Source organism: Mustela erminea, chromosome 9 (genome assembly GCF_009829155.1).
Source record: "Mustela erminea isolate mMusErm1 chromosome 9, mMusErm1.Pri, whole genome shotgun sequence".
In the NCBI taxonomy this organism is placed as follows: Eukaryota; Metazoa; Chordata; class Mammalia; order Carnivora; family Mustelidae; genus Mustela; species Mustela erminea.
The window spans coordinates 69092440-69115274 of record NC_045622.1 but is presented as its reverse complement, the minus strand read 5'-3'; the positions used below and the strand labels follow the sequence as shown (position 1 = coordinate 69115274).

General features: G+C 38.3%; 1 protein-coding gene across 1 annotated transcript in view; it reads right to left on the bottom strand.

The window, feature by feature from the left end:
• PDE3B (phosphodiesterase 3B) overlaps positions 1 to 22835 on the bottom strand; it is a 178341-nt gene that overhangs the window by 59675 nt on the left and 95831 nt on the right. Inside the window, exon 2 of the mRNA XM_032360189.1 lies at positions 7275 to 7325. Coding sequence (XP_032216080.1) covers positions 7275 to 7325 — 51 coding nt within the window. The remainder of the gene's footprint in view (positions 1 to 7274; positions 7326 to 22835) is intronic.

Sequence of the window (22835 nt, the reverse complement as noted above, 5' to 3'; positions counted from 1 at the left end):
TTTCCTTCAAGAACTTTTCCTTTGGGGGCACCTGAGAGGCTCAGTGGATTAAAGCCTTTGTCTTCAGCTCAGGTCATGGTCCCAGGGTCCTGGGATCAAGCCCCACATCAGGCTCTCTGCTCAGCAGGAAGCCTGCTTCCTCCTCTCTCTCTCTTTCTCTGCCTATCTGTGATCTCTGTGAAATAAGTAAATAAAATCTTTTAAAAAACAGTATTTAGAAGTAAATTAGAAATTAAAAATCACAACACTGGGGCACCTGGGTGGCTCAGTCATTAAGCATCTGCCTTCAGCTCAGGGTCCTGGGAATGAACCCCGTACTGGGCAGTGGGAATCCTGCTTCTCCCTCTCCCACTGTCTCTCACTGTCAAATACATACATAAATAAATAAATCTTTAAAAAAAAAAAAAGAAGAAGAAGAAGAAGAACTTTTCCTTTGCATTCACAACTTCAATGTCTGATGCAAGAGGCCTAGCTTTTGACCTATCTTAGCTTTCGAGGCACCCTCCTCTCAAGGCTTAATCATTTCTAGCTTTTCATTTAAAGTAAGAGACATGTGACTCTCACTTGACCACTAAGAAGCCCTTGAAGGGTTATTAACTGACGGAATTTCAATATTGTTCTATCTTGGGAAATAAGGAGGCCCAAAGAGAAGGGAGAGAGATAGGGGAACAGCTGGTCAGCGGATCAGTCAGAACACACAGTATTTACTAAGTTAACCATCTTTTATGAGCATGACTCATGGCACCCCAGACCAGTTACAATAGTAACATCCACAATCGCGGATCCCAGATCGCCATAACAAGGGTCATGATGAAAAAGTTTGAAATATTTTAACACTTACCAAAATGTGTCCGAGAAACATGAAGCGAGCAAATGCTGTTCTTAAACAGTAAAAACAGACTTGCTTGATGCAGGTTTGCTACAAACCTTCAATTTGTTAAAAACAAAACATAACAAAAAAAAACCCACCACAGCATCTGTGAGGTGCAATCAAAGGGGAGAAGTGCCTGTTTTTTTGTTATGGTTGAGATTTTCTATTTTGTTTCCTTGTTATATGCTTGTTAGAACATTTTTATCATGGCTGCATTAGAATTTCTTGTCGGGGGCACCAGGATAGCTCAGTTGGCTAAGCATCCAACTCTGGATTTCAGCTCAGGTCATGATCTCAGAGGCCCCTATGAGCCTCCCTGCTCAGTGGGGAGACTGCCTGTCCCTCTCCCTCTGCTCCTCCCCTTGCTCATGCTCTCTCTCTAAAATAAAGAAATAAAACCTTAAAAAATTTGTCAGATTGGGGCACCTGGGTGGCTAAGAGGGCTAAAAGCCTCTGCCTTTGGCTCAGGTCATGATCCCAGGGTCCTGAAATCAAGCCCCACATGGGCTCTCTGCTCCACGGGGAGCCTGCTTCCTCCTCTCTCTCTGTCTGCCTCTCTGCCTACTACTTATGATCTGTCTGTCAAATAAATAAATAAAATTTGTCAGATAATCCCAAATCTGATTTATCTTGATGTTAAGCATTGACTGTTTTTTTCCTCATTCAAGTTGTGATTTTCCTGGTTCTTGGTATGAAAAGTGATTTCTTTTCTTTTATCATCAGCATTTTAGCTATTACCCTCTGGGTCCTATTTAAATGTTTTGTATGGGGAGGTGGTCTTTTTGTTTAGATTTAGGACACAGGTCCTGGTCTACTTTTTCAGGCTATGGTTCTAATGACAATTTAGCTTTCTGGGCATCCACAGTGGTATTTCGGTCTGCCTGATTGTTTTCTGGTGCCACTAGGATTCCCACTGGTCCTTTCTGGTTACTTCCGTGGGTGAGCAGATGGGAGGAAAAAGGAGGAATTTCCTCACACTGAGCCACCTGGTACCTCTCGGTGGGGCAAGAGAGTCTCCAGGCCACAGGCACAAAGAGCAACTTCAGGACTAGACACATGTCATGGCAGTATCCCAGTCTCTGGGTAAAGGGGGTCTCCTGCTCAGTAGGGAATAGGAATCCCTCCCTTGACCTCTTATTGTCAGTGCAGCTCCTGACCGGTTTCCCCCTGCTAGACCAACTAGACTCACTTGGTGTTCTGGCAGGACACTCATTTTATCTTGGGGAAGGAATGAGCCCACCTGAGTCACCTTCTGCTGGGTCACCTCTTGCTGTTAGGCAAGGGTTGTAAGAAACCCTCAGCCCTCTGAGGAAACTGGTATTATTCCCAATGTATAGGTGATGAAATGTTCAAGTGACATAAAAGGGTTGCCTTGTTTTTCAGCGAGGAGGCTATATCAAATGAACTTTTCTGCCTAGAATAGTTTAGAAAAGCTGAAATAAAATAAAAATAGTAGGGCACCTGGGGGGCTCAGTGGGTTAAGCCTCAGCCTTCAGCTCAGGTCATGGTCCCAGGGTCCTGGGATCAAGCCCCACATCGGGCTCTCCGCTCAGCGGGGAGCCTGCTTCCCCCTACCCCTCTGCCTAATTGTGATCTCTCTCTGCCAAATAAATAAATAAAATCTTTTTAAATAAATAAACAAAAGTAGCACCCATTTCAAGGCTGTTCAGAGAACAGTCAAGCAGTCAGGCCTTGAAAGAACAAGAACTCAAGAGTTAATAAATTAAAATGATTCCGCCACCCTGTGCTACTTTCCCCATCTAGGTCTCTGCTACAGACTTGTAACGGGCCCAGGGAAGAGAGGCTACGGAACAGAGAGCAGTTAAGAGGCCAGAATCAGGAGCGGAGCTTTCTGTAGTCACAGGAGGCTGGAAGACTGAAACATCAGGGTTAGCAAGACAGGCAGGATCTCAGAGAGAAGAAAAAGCAGCAAGCTTGACTTCAGAGCTGCTTTCCCCTGAAGGCATTTGCCAATTTGCAAACAGCAGCTGAGATGGAGAAAGGAGGCAAAAATTGTCAAACAGATTTCTATTTTGAAAGTAAAATAGAGCTTCCAGCAGTCTCAAGGCTGGAGGGAACAACAGAAGAAGGAGTTCCTAGAAAGCACCACTAATCCAACTGTTACAAGAACAGACAGAAAACTGAACATGCCTAAAATTACTGAAGAAACTGAATCCATAATTTAACATTTGTTCATAAAAAAAGCTCCAAACTGAGATGGCTTTACCACAGCATTCTTTCAAACATTAAAGAAAGAATACCAATCCTACCAAGTGTTTCTTGGTAACAGAGAGTGAATATCTCACTCTATTTTATGAGGCCATTATAAGCTTTATGCCAAAAACATGCTAAGAACATTATGAAAAACAAGAATTATAGGCCAATTTTGTCGTAAACATGGATTCAAAATTCCAAAACAAAAAATGAAATCCAGTGGGGTGTGTGTGTGTGTGTGTGTGTGTGTGTACACACACACATATCCATGTATATTTTAAAATATTTTTTAATTTTTAGTATTTTAATAAAAATAATATTTTTTAAATATCTTGATCAAATTTGCTTTATTCTGGGAATATGGAAATGGTTTAACACAGGCACAGAATTAAACAATATAATTCACCACATTAATAGAATAAACAGAAAAAATTAAATCTAGGAATAATCTCCATAGATGCAGAAAAAGCATTTGATAAAAACTCTACACCCATTCATGACTAAAAAGAGAAAAATAAAGGTCTTTAGTAAACTAGGATTAGAATGAAACTTACTTAATTTTTTTTTAACTTCCTTAATCTGATAAAAGGTATCCAGAGAAAGCATTGGTGATATTTTCATCAAAAGACATCATGATAAATCAGACTCGGAAAGGACTTTTTTTAAAAAACACACACACATTTTGGGGTGCCTGGGTGGCTCAGTTGGTAAAGCATAGGCCTTCGGCACAGGTCATGATCCTGGAGTAGGGGATGGAGATCTACACTCAGCAGAAAGCTGCTTCTCCCTCTCTGCCTGCCCTTCTCCACTCATGCTCTCTCTCGCAAATAAATTGTTTTTGTTTTTTTTTTTTTAAGATTTTATTTATTTATTTGACAGACAGAGATCACAAGTAGGCAGAGAGGCAGGCAGAGAGGGGGAAGCAGGCTCCCGGCCAAGCAAAGAGCCCGAGGTAGGGCTCGATCCCAGGACCCTGAGATCATGACCTGAGCAGAAGGCAGGGGCTTTAACCCACTGAACCACCCAGGTGCCCCTCAAATAAATAAAATCTTAGAAAAAAAAACCCACCCATTTTAGCTACATTCTATATATATACACACACACACATATATATATATATACACTTTTATACATATATACACTTTTATGAATCTGTATGTATACATGTACATACATATATAGTGTGTGTGTGTACACACACACATATACACATACACACTCATTTCCAAACTACATAAACAAATCCTACTGATCACCAAGTAAATCAGTATAAAGACCCCACCCAAGAATAGCTGGGTAGCCAATTAACATATGAAAAGATCCTCAACCTGCTGAGACATCAGTGAAATGCAAGTATTAAAAGCACTATGATACACTGTTGCACAGCTAGCAGAAGGATTTAAAAGAGACTCTACCAAGTGTTCACAAGGATGTGGAGCAACTGGAACTCTCAAAGGCTGATGATGGGTAAAAATTGATATATAAGTGCTTGGAAAACTGAGAGCTAACTACTGGGACTCCACATATGCATGCAAACCCAATGACCCAGCGATCCACTCTAAGATATACACCCAACAAAAGACACCCAGAGTGCAAGCGGCACTACTGAAAATAGCTGGGAAGGGGTTCAAGACAGGCCCTCCCAGAATGTGCCACTTTGGCATTTGTCTTATTTTGAGCTGAAAGCACTTGAGATCCTGCCGCCTTAAGAAAAACTTCTGCCCCTCCTTTAAATATACAAAAGAATCTAAATTGAGGGTCTTTCCCCAAATAAAGGTTATTAGCAGAAACAAAAATTTTTTAAGGATATTACACAATCTCTATACCCAATGTGGGGCTCGAACCTACAACCCTGAGATCCAGGGTCACATGCTTTACCAGCCAGGCACCCCAGCAGAAATCAATTCTATCTGAGTGAACCACCTATATGGCAGGGCAAACATCTAATGACCAAACATCTGTTCTTCTAACCAACCTGGGAATTATATTCCTTCCCTCTGAAGTCTCAGACCCCTGTCCCCTTTTTGTCCTTAGCTGAGAATGACATATATGCCTTATTTTCCCAGACTGTCTTTGGAATTTTCACGTTTATGTGGATTGCCTATAAGGATGCCTATTAAATCTCATTTTCTCCTATTAATCTGTCTTATATCAGTTTGATTCTTAGTCCAATTACAGGACGTTTAAGGGGATAGAAATTCTTGCTTCCTGACAGCCAGAAAGCACTTTTTTCAAAAATTGGGATAGAGACAACTAACTAAATAAATCTAATAAAGAGAGTAATGTTTCTGTAAATATAAAGAACAGAGATTTGGTATTAATTAATGTGTATCTATTAGTGTGGAAACCATGAGGTTTCAAACCAGCATATTATATATAACATAGTTTATCATTAATTTTATAAATATTTACATTAATAATTTTTTATTTTGTTAATATTTATGTTATATATATTTCTACATAATTTATAACATATTTTTTGTAGACTAGAATGCATACACATTTCAATACAATGGAAAAATGGGAAAAGATCTGTAAAGATATATATCAAAAGTTAACATAATTAACATAGTTACTGCTTGTATTTAGGAGTGATTCTTTTTTCTCTTATACTTCTATTTTTAATTCTTCTGATATTAATATATATTACTTAAGTGATCAAAAAAGTTTAAAAGTATATATTATATGACTCCATTTATATATATAAAGTTCATAAATAAGCAAAGGCAGAAGAAATATTAAATTTCCTTACTACCTAAGCCCATTGACAAATCCTTGAAAGGCAGAGTGACATTCTTCTAGGGCTCAACTGACTCGATGTTAATACTTTGCTAAGGGCAAAAGGCAATCCTAGCCTACCCTCTATCCCTCCCACCCCCCAGCATCCTGTAAGTCTACTTTAACATATAAAAATTCCTTGGAAATTTCTTTTATCTCTAAACCCCCCAGCATATATCGCACCAATATACATCTGAAGGGTCTCATGACTAAGGTTTTATTAGATGATAATACGTGACCTTTTCCTAACAACAGCTAGCCCCCTCAAGGTCCTGGAAACCTTGCTTTCAAAATTCCTTAGAGACTTAGACTACCCCAACCCCTCCCAACGTGGAAGTATACAATGGGCCACTCCTCATGACCCCAGTATAGCTCTTTCTGCCCACAGGTCCTATCCCCATGCTTTACAATAAAATCGCCTTTTTGCACCAAAAATGTCTCAAGAATTCTTTCTTGGCCTTCTGCTTTCAACCCTAACATCTTTCCTACATCAGTCAGGGAGACATCATCCTTGGGGATACAGTCAATAATGAGAATGGTACATAAGTGAGGTTTCTAGAATGCTGGTAAAGTTCTATTTCTTGAAATGGATATTAGTTATGTGGAATGTTTAGTTTGTGAAAATTCACGAAGTTGTGCACTTTTTTGTATGTATAATTTAATTGAAATTTTACTGAAAACCAAAAACAAACAAAAAAACCCAAACACTGTGTTTTGTTTCCCTAGTAAAATATTCTGCCAAATGTTTTACTTCTTCTCATATATGGCCTTTAATCTATTTCCCCCCCTCTGTGAATCAGTTGCCCACAATCAGAAAAAAAAAAAAATCTCATGCTTAGTATAGAATTATTCGTTTATTCTGAGCCCAGATTATACTACCAACATTTAAAAAAATAACTCTTACACAAGTATGGTTTCTTATCATTTTCTTCTTCCCCTCATGATTAAAATATATATATTTTTAAAAATTACCTAGAAGACAGTTCTTTTAGTTCAGTTAAAGAAAATCTTATGACACAGAAATCTCATGAATATAACTTACATAAAATGTCAAAAGTTTCAGGGTACCTGGGTGGCTCAGTTGGTTAAGAGCCTGTCTTAGACTCAAGTCTTGATCCCAGGGTCCCAGAATCAAGCCCAGAATCAAAGCCCCGTATCTGGCTCCCCGCTCACAGGGTACCTGCTTCTCCCTCTCCCTCCGCCCTTTCCACCATCCGTCATGTTCTCTCAAATAATTAAAATATTTTTTAAGATTTAAAATATATATATGTAAAATGAATAAATAAAAATTAAAAATAACAAAATGCCAAAAGTTTCATTACAATATCCCTGAAACTAACATTATGTGTCAACTATACTTCAATTTAAAAAAAGTTTCATTACAGACATTAGTGATATTTACTGTATTTACCTGATAATGAGGTTTATACCATTGCTTTAAGTCCCAATCCCAAAGAATCATCTGGAAAACAAAACAAAATAAAACACTTAGTTACAAATCAGAAATAAACAAATATATGTCAAGATGAAATAGAACATATTCAATTACAGGTCCCTAAAAGACAGCTTACAGTTTGGGGGGGGGGGGCAACTGGAAATGTGGGAATAAAATTATCTATAGAAAGAATATTCCATGAATTATATACTCTGTGATTAGGAAATCAAGAAAATTGTCAGAATAAAGCCACTATAATAAGGTATATTAACCTTCAAAATCTCCATTACCACAAAAAGGAAAATACAAATCAAAATAACACCTAGTTACTAAAAATACAAGAAAAATTACAAATCATCAGACATTCTCCCTCCTCCCACCATCTTCAAAGGATCATCACTTATCATTCTAAACCACGCCAGTAGGTGGTGCTATTTCCTTACTAATAAGGCAGTTCTTGCAAAAGCAATTTAAAAAGCTTGTCCTTGGCACCTGGGTGGCTCAGTGGGTTAACCTCTGCCTTAGGTTCAGGTCATGATCTCGGGGTCCTGGGATGAGTCCTGCATCAGGCTCTCTGCTCAGCGGGGAGCCTGCTTCCCCCTCTCTCTCTGCCTGCCTCTCTGCCTAGGTGGGATCTCTCCATTAAATAAATGAATAAAATCTTTAAAAAAAAAAGCTTGTCCTTGAGGTTAGATTAAGTATAAAGCAACAGATTATAAACAGCAACACTCAACCCTTTTGATATGTAGATAATTAGTGACCGTTTTCCTGTTTGTCTCCTTTATAGGCTATCCATGATAACTTCTTAGTCCCAGGCTAGTGTTTTCCTGTCCTTTTTCTTCCCGGCAAGCTTTCTGGCCACTTCTCTTTCCAACAGTCACTATGCTCAAGGAGAAAACATTAGCTTTAATTTAGTAATCTATAACTGCTATCTAAAATTAATCATAAATTTCTCTTTAATAAAAAGGTCTCCTTTTGCCAAAATAAATTGATAATAATCGCAATTTTCTACATAGCTTCCTAGTCTCTAATTTAAACCTAAATTGTAATACAATCACCTGATTTCTATATACTGAACTATTATTTTTTTTCCAAGTAAATTCTTCCCCCGACAGGGGCTCGATCTCACAACCGCAAGATCAGGAGTCACATGTTCTTATGGACTGAGCCACCAGGTGCACCTGAATAGTGAACTATCTGTGTTGTTTTTTATCCTTGGTCTTCTGTCTCCTGGTCCAATATTTTATCAGGAGTTGGCATATTTTTTTTTCTATAGAGGGACAGATAGTAAATATTTCAGGCTATGGAAGCCGCCTAAGGTCACTGCAACATCATCTTTTTGTTTTACAATGCTTAAAATGGAAAACCATTCCTATCTGAAAAGCCCTACAAAAACAGGCTGCTGGCTGGATTTGGTCGGTGGGCTACAGTTTGCTGACCCCTATTTTAGAGGACATACCCACCCTTAATCACTCAAAAGATTGTCAGTTGTCATTATCACCATCTCCCTGTAAACATCCTTGCAAAAGGTCATCTCTTGCTAGCGAAAAAAAAAACCTATTTCTCCCCCAAAGAATATCCCAACATACTGTAACTACATCTAAAACCCACGGACCAGTACCTACAGAATGGACATGGTATAACTACATGCAAAGTAGTTCATGAATATTAGTAGACTCATTAAATTTATGCAATATTTTATATGGCCCTAAGTGTAATCCTGACATAATTATTTCAGGTTGTGATGTGACCAGCATACATTCTAGATTCTAGAAACATTAATTAATACAGTTTAAGATGTTAATCACTTTCTCAGAACACTCATGTTAAAAGTAATGTAACTTGGGGCACCTGGCTGGCTCAGCTAGTTAAGCAGCAGACTCCTGATTTCAGCTCAGGTCATGATCTCAGGATCCTGGGATTGAGCCCTGCATAGGACTCCAAACTCAACCCAGAATATGCTTCTCCCTCTCTCTCTATCCCCACATTCTTTCTCCCTCTCTAAGATAGATAAATTTTTTTTTAAGAGTAACATAACTTAAATCCCTAAGTTTCTTTTATACTTGGTATTTCTATGTTCCACTTTGTCCACTCTCACACAATTGTTATTTTTAAAGATTTATTTATTTGAGAGAGAGCGAGCAAGTGAGCGAGCGAACACACACACACACACACACACACACACACACACACACACACACACACACACACACGGCAGGGGGTGGAGGGAGCAGGGCGAGAGGGAGAAACAGACTCCCCGCTGAACAGGGAGTCCTACATGGGGCTTGATCCCAGGACTGACCTGAGCTGAAGGCAGACACTTAACTGAGCCAACCCAGGCATCCCTACAATTGGTATTTTAGACCCAACTGCAATACTTTACTTCTGTCCTTAATTTTTCTTTTGAGATTGAGGATGTCAACTAGCATTGTGACCATTCCTTTCATCATTTGTAAACCTGAGGTGTTTTTGTTTTTTTTTAAGATTCTGTTCATTTATTTTGACAGAGAAAGAGAGATCACAAGCAGACAGAGCAGCAGGCAGAGAGAGAGGGGGAAGCAGACTCCCTGCCAAGCAGAGAGCCCAATGTGGAGCTCGATCCCAGGAACGTGAGATCATGACCTGAGCCAAAGGCAGAGGCTTAACCCACTGAGCCACCCAGGTGCCCCAAACCTGAGGTTTTCTTAAGTCACCAATAAAAGCACAGGACAGACAGGTGTGAAGTCAGAGCCACATGATCGGTCACCAAACATTACCTAGGAGATAGGCATCAAATCACTAATTTGCATTCTAAATCTGCAAACTTGCCTAACTACCGTCCTCCAATCCATACTTCCACATGTCTTCTACAAAGTATGTCATTAAACAGTGACAAATGACTATTCCTCACTTTCCCAATTCATGGGTCTACATAGAAGCTGATCTTTTGCTAAATCAAGCCTATTTTCATTAGGACAGTTTCTTAACACGGAGTCTTCCTTGCTCCCCATTCCATTCAACTATAATTAAATACTATCTTCTTAAATGCTTGTAGTCTACTGCCAGAACCAGACCTGTATTCATATTATGCATTCTTAAGTTAGTGCTATCACTCCCAAGCAGGTGAAAACTGGTTCTTAGGACACACACAGACACACACACACACAAATCTTTAAAATAATGAAATGATTGTAGGTCTCCAAACATCACAGGTACAGAAGTGGAGAGACTGTCAATCTACAGTACTGAAACTCCATGGAGGAGGAAGAGAGATTAGAGGGGAAAGATGCCTACAAAGGCCATTGGGAGGGGAATGATAATAAAAATAAGGCTGAGAAATAGGGACATAAAGTCATCCGGCTTCTTGCTGAGAGAAACACCATTAACTTATGGTCTGAGTGCACCGTGTTGAAGGTTTGCCTGCTTAGAAGCTGCAGCAACATGAGAGGTTATGGACGCCCTACTCCAACTGCTCTTGGAGGCCTTTGTCTGAAATCCCCTGCAGGTTAGCAACTGAAAAAACATACAGTGAAAGTCATAAACGGCTAGCAGACTGTATTCTGTTTAATCTGAACACCTAGCGATTAGTGATTTTGAGCAAACACAATTTTTGCCTGGGTCGCAGACGATGTATGAGCCAGGAATTCTGCAGGTACAAATGTAGGAAAGCAGTGTGACTCCAAGTGTGCTCCACGGTAAGATAAAGAAAGAAATGAACAGTACAGGCTTAGGGATTTTTATAGCAATTTAACATTGGCCGAAATGTTTTTAGTGCATTTTATAAAAGCATCAATCCACAACAGATCCGAAGGAAAACCTTCCCAAAACTTGGACTTTGCTGTACCGTTTAACCTAGATGCACAGGTACAGCAGCACTGTACGGGGTAGCAAGCAAACTCGGTGTAACCCACCTGTCTATAACAAGATGGGGACACTGGTATATTCATACCATGGAATACAACGGCAAAAATAAATGAAGTACCGTTACATACTACATAAATTAATCCCAGAAACAGAGGACTGAATAAGAAAAGTCACAGAAGAATACACACAGTATAATTTGATACCTGTAGAATATTTACTTTTCAGGAAAGTAAAATATACTTTTAAAATAATTACTTTCAGGAATATAAATAAGATATATATCATACATATTTATATCATATAGAATATATATTAAAATAATTACTTTCCAGGAATATAAATATATAGGAAACTCTAAGAAATTCAGGATGGTGATTGTTTCTAAGAGATAAGAGAAGGAAACTGGAGCCAGGCATGGCATACAAGGAACTTGAAAGTTACCGGTAATGTTCCAAATCAATGGTAACGGAGAGTAGCTGGTGTTTGTTATCCTTCATCTATACTTTATGCATATTTTGTAAGTATTTTGTAGCTTTAATTAAAAGCTAAGAATTTAGGAAGGTAAAGAAGTGAAGACAGTGACTAGTGAAAACTCGAGAAATTGTGCTGTAAGTGGCAAGAACGAAATGGGATAAAGGTTGGAAAAGAATGTGGGGATAATACTTTTTGTCGTCGTTGACATGGTTAACAAAAGCTCTAGGTTCTAGAGCTTGTCTATACCTGATAGGAACGATCCAGGACAGTAGCAGAACTAATAATACAGGATAGATTGAGAGATACTCAAAATAACAAAATCCTTAAGAAAGATACTGCTCAATGGCTCTATAATAATAGGATTTAGATAAAATTTAAACTAGGAAACAGTAATGGAGTATTAGCCATTATTTATCAGATTATGATCTATAAATCACTTGTTCATCAGTGGTCTGGAATATTTAGAGGGAAAAAGGAATCTATATACTTTACATATATTTCACAATTATGAAATATTAGATTAAATCTGACTTCCACAGAGATCTCATCATCCTCATCGTAATAGCTATTATTTTCTTAAAAGCTGGGCAGGTGCCCTAAGGCCTGTGTTACTCTTTACAAGTTATCTTAACTGAAGTATTTTTACGTCACTGGAATATTATTGTGTGCATCTATTAAAGTTTCCATTCTTTTCATTGTGTTGCACTATATCTCCAATCAAAAAAAGAAATGGCTCAAAGTTGGTTTCCTAAAGCTTAAGGTGTTGATAAAAACAGAAACAGATAACTCAGAATTAATGCTCAGCCTAGATCAAGAACAAGACTCCAGGGGTGCCTGGGTGGCTCAGGTCATGATCTCCAGGTCCTGGAATGGAGACCCAAGTTGAGCTCCCAGCTCAGCAGGGGGTCTGCTTCTCTCTCTCCCCCTCTCTGCCTCTCCTCCTGCTTGTGCTCTCTCAAATGAATAAATAAAATCTTTTTTTAAAAAAAAGTCTCTAATGCAAATGGAATACAATTTAATGCAAATACCACACAAACCCAAAAAATGAACATATTACTAGAACATATAAAAGTGACTATCTAAAAGCTAATTTTTTTTAGACTTGTATTCATTTACCCTATATTCCTCTGTTTTCCACTTTGAAACTTCACCAAATAATGATAATAGGAAGCCATGGAAACGTTTAGGTCATATTCCAACAAAACCTAATAATCGTTTTGAAAAACCAACAGAATCTTTCTATAACAAGAACATAATGCTTTCTTACATGAATCTGAAGATTTTTGTTTTTTTTTTTTTAAGATTTTATTTATTTATTTGACAGAGATCACAAGTAGGCAGAGAGGCAGGCAGAGACAGAGGAAGGGAAGCAGGCTCCCCGCTGAGCAGAGAGCCCAATGCGGGACTTGATCCCAGGACGCTGGGATCATGACCTGAGCTGAAGGCAGATGCTTTAACCTACTGAGCCACCCAGGCACCCAAGATTTTCATTCTTAAAACAGAAGAGATACCATCCAGATTCTCTGCTCCTCACTGCAAATGCGCATTAAAAAAAAAAAAAAAAGATATACTACTGCTGAGGGGCCTGTAAAACCAGCCACGCAGATGATAAACATTATGCTGTAAGATTTCCAACATATACTTACCATATGACACCTTGGGGTATCCCAGAACCAAAAAGGCATAGGATGTAAGAGTAATTACCGTCACGCCTGCATATAGTAGCTATGTCACTTAACTGCTGGATGAACATGCTCATGTGCTAAGTCTGAATCAACTCTGGTTATGTGCAATACTTAGAGGAGGGAGGGTGGCAGACAAGTTCCTACGTGTCTATCACTGAAAACCCATACTACAAAAGAGGATCCCCCCCCATTTAATGATTATTTTGTGAACTCTGACAGAAACTGAGAAACGTGTATTAGAAGTTCTGAGAGAATCAGTTACCTGTACAGCAAGAAGTCCTGCCAAACAATGAGAATATGTATCTCCTAACTGCAGATTTATACACGACTTTATTCACAGAAGACAGCTGGTGGTTGAAACACATATGCTGGTCATAATTCAGCGTTTAAGAAATAGCATATATGTAACTACACGCAATTTTTGGCCACAGAGTATACATCCTTTCCGTGTGCTGTGGGAAATAGGGCAAATAAAATGTATTTGTTTTTGAGAGAGACAGAGGAGGGACTGAGGGAGAGGGAGAGAGGGACTCTCCAGCAGACCCCTGGCGAAGTGCAGAGCCTGATGTGGGGCTCAGTCCCATGACCCTGAGACCATGTCCCACCGCCAAAATCAAGAGTCAGGTGCTTAACAAAGACACCCAGGCACCCCTGTTTCTCAAGTTTTTAATGGGCATTATGATAATGGTCATTAGCTTAGCAACTGACACAGCTCTGAAAATAACCTTCAGTGAGAAATCTCCTTACAACTGCAGGGGTCACGCTGAATCTGAGTATTCAGAACCAAGAGCCAAAAACACTCGCTGCCTTTCATCAACCAATTACGATTTTGCTTGGATTTTTCTAATTTAACAGAAACACAGAATAGAATAGTATTTGGTTGGGTACAGAATGAATCTACAACACATAACCTATCTACTCATCAGTGAGCCACAACAGAGATACCCTTAATGTTGCAAACAGTGTTCAGTGATATAAAAATATTGTGACTTTTTAGTTTTTAAAAATTATAATGGGGGTGCCTGGGTGGCTCAGTGGGTTAAAGCCTCTGCCTTCGGCTTAGGTCATGATCTTGGGGTCCTGGGATCGAGCCCCGCATCGGGCTCTCTGCTCGGCGGAAAGCCTAACCCCGCCCACCTCTCTGCCTGCCTCTCTGCCTACTTGTGATCTCTCTCTGTCAAATGAATAAATAAAATCTTTTAAAAAAATTATAATGAATCATTTTTACACATTTGTCTAAAATTGACAGGTGCCTACCACGCATACTGAATACATAGTATATGGTGCATGGATATTAAAAGTTTAAGAAAAACTGGCAGAAACATTCATTCCTCCCATATAATAACAGACCACTCTTTTAAAGTCTTACTTCCAAGGAAACAGCAGTTTATGTCCAGTATATACATTGTTCCTAAGTCAGCAAAACTTTAGGCATCTAAACTTTAGTACCAATACCAAAGTAGAGTCTGTAAATAATTTTAATAGAAAAATAATTTAGCTAAATTTTTAACCACAGTAAAAAAAGAAGTTGTAGTGGGTACTGTATGTTTTCAGAATATGGTTCTGCTATATTAGAAGGCACAATTTAATGAAAGTATGAAATTTTAGTAGCTGTTTTAGGAGCTTCCAATATTTATGTTTCCTTTTCAGCTCAAATACAGTATCGGAAATTATTATATATTTTCACATACTGAGGTCATCTGTTCAAAACTAATTTTAAAAACAGCATTCTAAGTAGCATATGAGGTATATACTACTTAAAGAATTTTTTAGGGGATTTGATAAAGTGAAGCCAAGACTATGCCTTCATATAAATTCAGCTTTGTGGTTTAAAAAGTTGAATCCTGATAAGTTTCTGTTTGAATATGTTTATAAGTCCAACATGCTTTACAGAGCTCTACAAAACCACCAATACCACAGTGAAACATCACCAGTACAACCAGGAGATGTTATCAGGTTCTATTACGTCAATGAGGTTTTATTTTATTGTTCCCTATGTAGCCAAAAAGAAAAACATATATGCGCCTTCAAGCCAAACTCACAGAACTGTTAGACTTATGTGAAATTTAAAAAAATGTTTATTATGGTACAGCTGTGAGTTAACTGTTACAATACCCTTTATTCTCAAATTGGTTAATGACAATTTACTTGAGCTTTGTGTATAAATCCATGCTAACGAAACTGACTGAATTTCAGTATTTCCAACTTTTTCTATTTCTATGCCTTCCGACGTAGGCCCAATAAAGAAACCATTTAACTCTGTGATTGTTTACTGACCAGAAACCAGGAACGTAAATGGATAGCCAAAGTGTTAAACTAACTGAACCTGCACTTTCTAACCGTCTAAAGGGCAAAGATCGTACCCTCGACCCCTGCATGACAAAGAAGGGCCCCAGACAGAAGAACTGAGAAGCAGAAAAAAGGTGTGTGTGTGTGTGTGTGTGTATACTAGTATTAGTTGGATACCGCTCCCACTAATCCAAACAATATGATTATGGTAACTTAGTCTGCTAGGTACCAGCACCATATTAGACACTTAATACATATTGTCTCCTTTAATCTTTACTAGAATTCTCTGTGGTAAGCCTTATTTCCCCATTTTACAGATGACACAACAGAGACTAAGAAAGGTTAAGTAACCAGCCCAAAGTCACATGACTAGTAAGTGGCAGAGACAGAAACTGAATTGGGCTCTAACTCCAAAGCTTTAAGGATTCTTAACCATGATGCCATACCATCTTCTTATTATTTGCTGAACACTATTATATGCCAGCAGTGTCCCAGGCACTTGGCAGCCATGTAAAATCACAACTCTGCCAGTCACCCCATTTTCTCTATGGAGAAGTTGGGGCTCGGTGATTATACTAATAATTCTGTATTTGCCTCCCAGAGTCCTTTTGCCCTTCGCTCGATCCCAGGGAGGCTGACCCCTATTCTCTAACACTAAGCTCCCATGCAGCTGATTTCTGCTTACCCTGGGACCCACCAACAGGAAACTGGAATCTGAGAGGAAAGAGAAATCAAGGTTATTTCTTTTCTGTTGCCTGCATACACACCACTGTCCGGAGGGATGACTGTGTACCTCCCCTCCCCTCTGCCCCGCCCCCACGACTACCGCTCTTACCAGATGGCCTTCCCTTCGCAACTGAGGCTGTGACTTTGAAAACACCATTTCCACCCCTATCCTTGAAGCCCCAGGAGAAGTAACAGCTTTTCATGGTTGCTCGTCTCACCATCTCTCACCCATTCTCTTAGCTCTGCTCATTCTCTCAAAGTCGATTCGTCATTGAAATCTTTTTAACTGAACCAGCTTAAAAATGAATTCTATTTCTACACCCCTAAATAGTACAGGGATGTTGTAACTAAGTTCACATGTCAGCTAGTAAATCACAGAGCTAGAATTTGAACTCAAATTTTACCTCCCTCCAATTTTATTCCCTCTCCGGTATGCTAAAAGGATAATTATTAATGCTTTTTATGAGATCTTTCCCAAAAACATTGCTTTTAATTATCAAGTCACCCTGTAAAATCAGATCCCACCTTCCCTGCATTTCATGCAGTTACTAAAGATGGACTTTCTGAGCTCTAGTCAGTGGCCAGGTTTTCCACAAACATACTAGATCCAATCCCAGGTTGCCTACTTGAAGATATTTACAAAAACTACTCTCTCCCCTCTCTCATCATTTTCTCTCTCTACAAAATCACTCTTACTAGATTATAAACATGCTGTCATTTCTCACATCTCACCTACACATACCTTCTCGGGATCACACTTACACTCAGCCACTGTCCCACTTCTCTGCTCCCCTTTGGAGCAAAATTCCTCAAAAGAGTGATGTTTTCCTCTCGTTTCCAATTCCTCCCCTATAATTCTCTTGTAAGAGGACGCTGATTTAGCTACACTGGTTTATTTACTGGTCCTGGAACATGCCAGGCGAGTACCAATAAAATTCTCTCCCCTTTCTTTTTCTTCATAAATTCAAAAGGAAATAAATTACATAATACTGTAGTATAAGGTGTGATTTTTCTGAAGCTGGACTAATCATTCAGATTTTATAAGGGAGCACCTGAAATACAAGTTTCATTTTTTTTTCCTGTCAAGAGTACAAAAACCAGCGACAAAGACATTTAAAGGGACAGGAATAAACACAGGTTGAGTGAGGATAATACAAAAGTATGGAAGTCATACATTGTTTGAAATACACAGAGCTTTAACCTGTGGAAGTACCAATTACTTAAATCTCCACATCCTACTGATAAACTAATAAGAACTTAAAATTTTGTTCATTAGCTCTTAGGAGACTATTTTGTTTTTGTCATTTGATGTTCTAAAACTGAGTAAAACACCTTTTTTAAAATCTTACAATTTTTCATAATCATTTAAAAGTTGTAAAACAGTTCCACATACCATGGCCTAATCAGTGTGTTGAGGGACTTGAAGCAAAGAGAGCCATTTTCTAAGTATAATATGTAATAGCTTCTATTTTACCAGTGTTCTTAATCTTAATCTTAATCTCTACAGGTTTTCAAAGTTTTACCTACCCGCTCTTCCTCTAGATCTCATAGGTCTTTCTGGATAGACATCTTGGTGCATGCCTCAACTACTTTCTCTAGCTTATGACTGACAAAATTTTATCTCCATCCCTGACAAAGACTCCACATTCTCACCATTCTGGGGATGATATGCCAAAAATAACTGGAAAAATTGAAATTGTGAGCCTTTAAAGAAAATAATTTCTATTTCCCAACCCCCACCATCGTGAATAAATAAAATGTCTTCCATTTAAGTTACAATGTGGTTTTAGTATAATTTAAGAAAATATGAGGATTAAATTAATAATAGCTAATACTGTTTAAAACCTTACTAAAACACTTGAAGAATATGCATAAGGCATATCTTAACAAATATTCTAGAATTCTAAGGGTGGCTTACGAACAAGACCAAAAGAGAAAAAATGGCTCCTCACTTTGATAAAAATATGCTACAAACTTGACTCTGGGTCTGGAAAGAAAATCAGATCACAAGGGCCTTTGGGGAGGTGGAGGGGATGTGAGATCAACCTAAGATGGTGGTCTTACAACCAAACCTGAAGACACCCTCATCTCTACATATAACAGGTAGGCTGATGGGCTACAGCCCAAGCTCTCAGACACTGTACTACTATACGGCTTGCCACCTACTTACCACTGAAACAGAGTCGTCTGGGTCGCTTTTTTCCTGGCCATCAACTCTATAGGGCTCACACAATGAAAAGATCCACAATCACAGTCGTTCAAGTGAAACAAAGGAACTAGCTGGTCCTATAGACAGGCACACCCTGTGACTAACAAAGCAAATACAACATGTATTTCTTCTCTGGCTGCCCTTTAAAATTTATCTGGGGACAGATAAATTATAGTTCAAACTTGAATATGGTGAGCCAACCAAGACACAAGCAGTACTGGTGAAATGGTTACATGTATGTATTGAGAAAAAAAACTAAAAAATAACACATGCAAAATCTGCTGGAAGTCTCTTTGTTCAGGAATTCTGCTCTTTGGCTCTTTTGTATCTCTGTCTCATCTAATGTGTTTACAGAGAGACACAGTCTTTGCAATCCCAAATAATACACAGAGAGTCCTCATGATGTTTCACCACGGGCAGAGACTGCAAGCATATCTCATAGTCCGTGTGTCATTTCTGCCTCAGGAGGAACACTGACGAGGTACACTCTTTCAGGGGGGAAAAAAAAAAGAGGATAAAGCCAAAAATTCCTTTCAGGGGCCCAACTGTAGGCTTTGCCTCTCTACCCATCCTACCCTGCCTTTGATTATTAGAACTTTCAATGCCAGTTATGGGCTCGGGACCAAAGTGGCTGTTGAAGTTTCCCATTTTCAAAAAAATGGGTTCTGTCCAATCCATCTTTGGACAGAGGGTGGGAAGCCCCATAGGTAATACCTAAACACTGTTTGCGACATGCATTTGAAAGAGAACAAATGGGTCAGAACAAACTGTAACTAAAACAAGTAAAACCTTGTTAAAAGATAAGAGATATCATATGCAAACCATGTGGTCTGGCAAACCACCTGCAACAAAAGAGAATGAAAACCTGTCCATGAGGGTAGGTGCTCTGTTGGGAGCTTTATATACATTATTACATTCGACCTTTATATTCATTCCGTGAGATCAGCATTTTTCTTACTGTATAAGGAAACTCAGATTAAATAACCTGTTGAATGAATTACTCATTTTAAAAATCCCTGCCCTTCCTCATCATCAATCTAATTCAATGTAAGATATTCCTGATTTTCTGTCATCAGTACATTTTTACATTTTTATTATATCAAGGCTGGATCTCTCACAACAAACTCCAATCAATTTTCCTCTCTGACAATTACACCTAATTTATCACAACCATTTGTATCATGTTACTATCCTTTACAAATATTGAGAGTATATTTCAGCTCAAGGGAATGTAGAAGTCAACAATTTCAATATTCTCATTTTACAGATAATGAGAACAAAGACCAGAGTAACTAAGTTATTTTCCTTATCTTTCTTACCTTTGTGCCTAACCTCACTCAACTAAAAAAAACTACCTATAGGAAGACGTTCAATTTTTTTAAAAAGAGGGGGGGTACTATTTGGTTTTAAGCGAGACAGGCCTTCTGAAAACAAAACTCAAGCATCTCTCTCTGATTACCTTTTATAATACTACCAACTCATCTGTCCAACTATACTCAGATGTGATTTTCTCCCCAAACGGGCGGAGGTGGGGGGAGGTAGATCTGTAAACAAAAATCCGCTTAACCACTTTCTACATCTGACTTAAGCCTTATTTTCCTTGGTTTTATTCTCTACTTCCTATTTCTTAATCTCAGTTGATGTATCTGGCCTCTTCAAATAGAAGACACACTTAAAGGCCACGGTGAAAGTATTCTCTAAACAATAAAGCGTTTTGGAAACAGCAACTGCAAGCTAATTTTGAAACAAATAATCAGAAATAGATTATTCAGTATGAATGGGCACACTGCCAGCATGGTAAAGACTCAAGACCAGAAGCAAGTACTCTGATTCTGCCAGACAGCTACATCTCCAAAGCATGAAAGACATTTCACACAAAAACGGCTATATTGGAAAGAAGCACAGGTATATTTAAGAATATTTTCCTGTCACTTGGGTGAAATTAAACTTCACACAGCTAAAATTTTAAATAATAATTACTGTTATTATTGTTATTAATTTTAACAGATACATTTACTAGGCCCTTATCTGCCTTTATATTACAACTGAATGTTAAATTTAGGAGATAAAGATATTAAAGAAAGTTGTCATAAAAGCATCAAAGTGGATTATAATTAACCAAGAAAGAAATTCTAAAATCAATGTATAGTAACAAAAATATTCTTTTGCATTTAAAATGAAAATTTGCCATTTCTATTTGGGACTTTATTGGCAGAAAGAAATTATTCAAGTTGCCAGCAGTCTCTGTTTGACAGTGCTAGGCATTAGTTGAGTAAATAAGTTTTGTCATGGTAACAGAGCTTAAAATTAAGCAAACAAAGATACTAGCCCCACAGTTACTTGATTTGAAAATGAAAATAGAACCTCTAGTCTATAAAAAAAGGATCAAATCCCCAAGGATCCTCACAGTATATCCTAAAATTGTGAAAAAAAAGTGTACTAAAAACTTTATGCTTTTCATGAGCAAAATGACTTTTTAAAATAAATTTTAAATACAAAAATAAATTTGACACTACATTTTAAGAAAAACATCACCATATTGGAGACCATTAAACACTAATTTTCCATGTATACAGTAAAAACTCTGGGAATTACTTAACATAAATTAAGTTTTATTATAATGTGATACGGATCAGATAAAGAAGTTGACAGATCGGGGCGCCTGGGTGGCTCAGTGGGTTAATAAGCCTCTGCCTTCAGCTCAGGTCATGATCTCAGGGTCCTGGGATCGAGCCCTGCATTGGGCTCTCTGCTCAGTGGGGAGCCTGTTTCCCCCTCTCTCTCTGCCTAGTGCTCTGCCTAATTGTGATCTCTCTCTCTGTCAAATAAATAAATAAAGTCTTAAAAAAAAAAAAAAAGAAGTTGACAGGTCAAAAATCAAGCCTCAAGTAACTTCTAGAGATCCTACACAAACTGAGAGCAACTGCTGACTGTTCAGTATGGAATAAATTTGTTTTCCCAAAATTGAACTTTCTGATAGTGCTGCCCAAGTAACAGTTACCATTAGCACCTACAACTGGCATAAAAAAGGAAACCAGATAGTTCTATTAACACCTATCGGTCATCAACATATTAGAATTTTTAAAAATACTTCTATTTTTAACTTGATAGTCTCCCCTCTCCCCAAATTAACAGCTGCTCATTCATTAGGGGACAACAGCACACCGACAAATTGTGCTAATTCTTGATGACAAAGCCATTAATAAATAAACTGACCTAGCCTTTTTGGTATGCTGATGGTTAATGAGGACAGCTAAATAAACCATTAGGCTGGCAACAGGTATGTCAGCATCAGCACTGTTTACTAATTCACCAATTATTAATACAAATCAGACGCAAATTATGTACCTTCAGCCTCTAGAAGGACAAGGTCTGATTTGTCCCCAACTGTGATCCCAGTATCTAGCAAAGTGAGTACCCAGCACATAACAGTTGTTTACTGAACACTTGTCAAATGAATTAACCTATAAATATCACTTGTCACATTTTATAAATCTAAAATTTTGGTCATGGAATCTATCTATACTACTCCTGATAGCTAAAATTTATTGACAGCATACTATATGCCAGCATGTCATTTAAGACCTGTTGTTGTTCTCATTTTGACAGTTAAGCTATGGCCGAGAGACACACTAATACCTTGCCCAAGTTTACATGCAAGTTAGTGAGAGAGCCAGAATTCAAACTATGGGTCCTCAAACTGCAAAATCCAGAATTTTAATCTCACTATTATACTGGAACATTCACATTTCACTATTATGCTGAGACTCTCTACTATGTAGTCTCTTTCACCCTATAGATAAGACCAGTTTATAAAAATATGAAAATGACAGGGGTGCCTGGGTGGCTCAGTGGGTTAAGGCCTCTGCCTTCAGCTCAGGTCATGATCCTAGGGTCCTGGGATCGAGCCCCACATCAGGCTCTCTGCTCCGTGGGAAGCCTGCTTCCTCCTCTCTCTCTCTCTCTCTCTGCCTGCCTCTCTGCCTACTTGTGATCTCTGTCAAACAAATAAATAAAATCTTTTAAAAATATATGAAAATGACAAATTTTCAAATGATAAAGACTTGTAAAACATTATTTGCCTTCCTGGCTTTTATTACTTGGTCTCCTGCTGAAGTTAAGTTCTTAACCATTTAAAACAACATCTGTTTCTATTAGAGAGCAGAACAACTTCAGGCAGTGGAAGAGTGGCCTACAATTTAGAATACCAATGACTGCACTACTTTTGTTCCAGATAAAGCATTACAAAAATGCTCATAAAATACTTTATGTGTGAATACAGCATCATCTAAAATACATGTTGTCTGGATT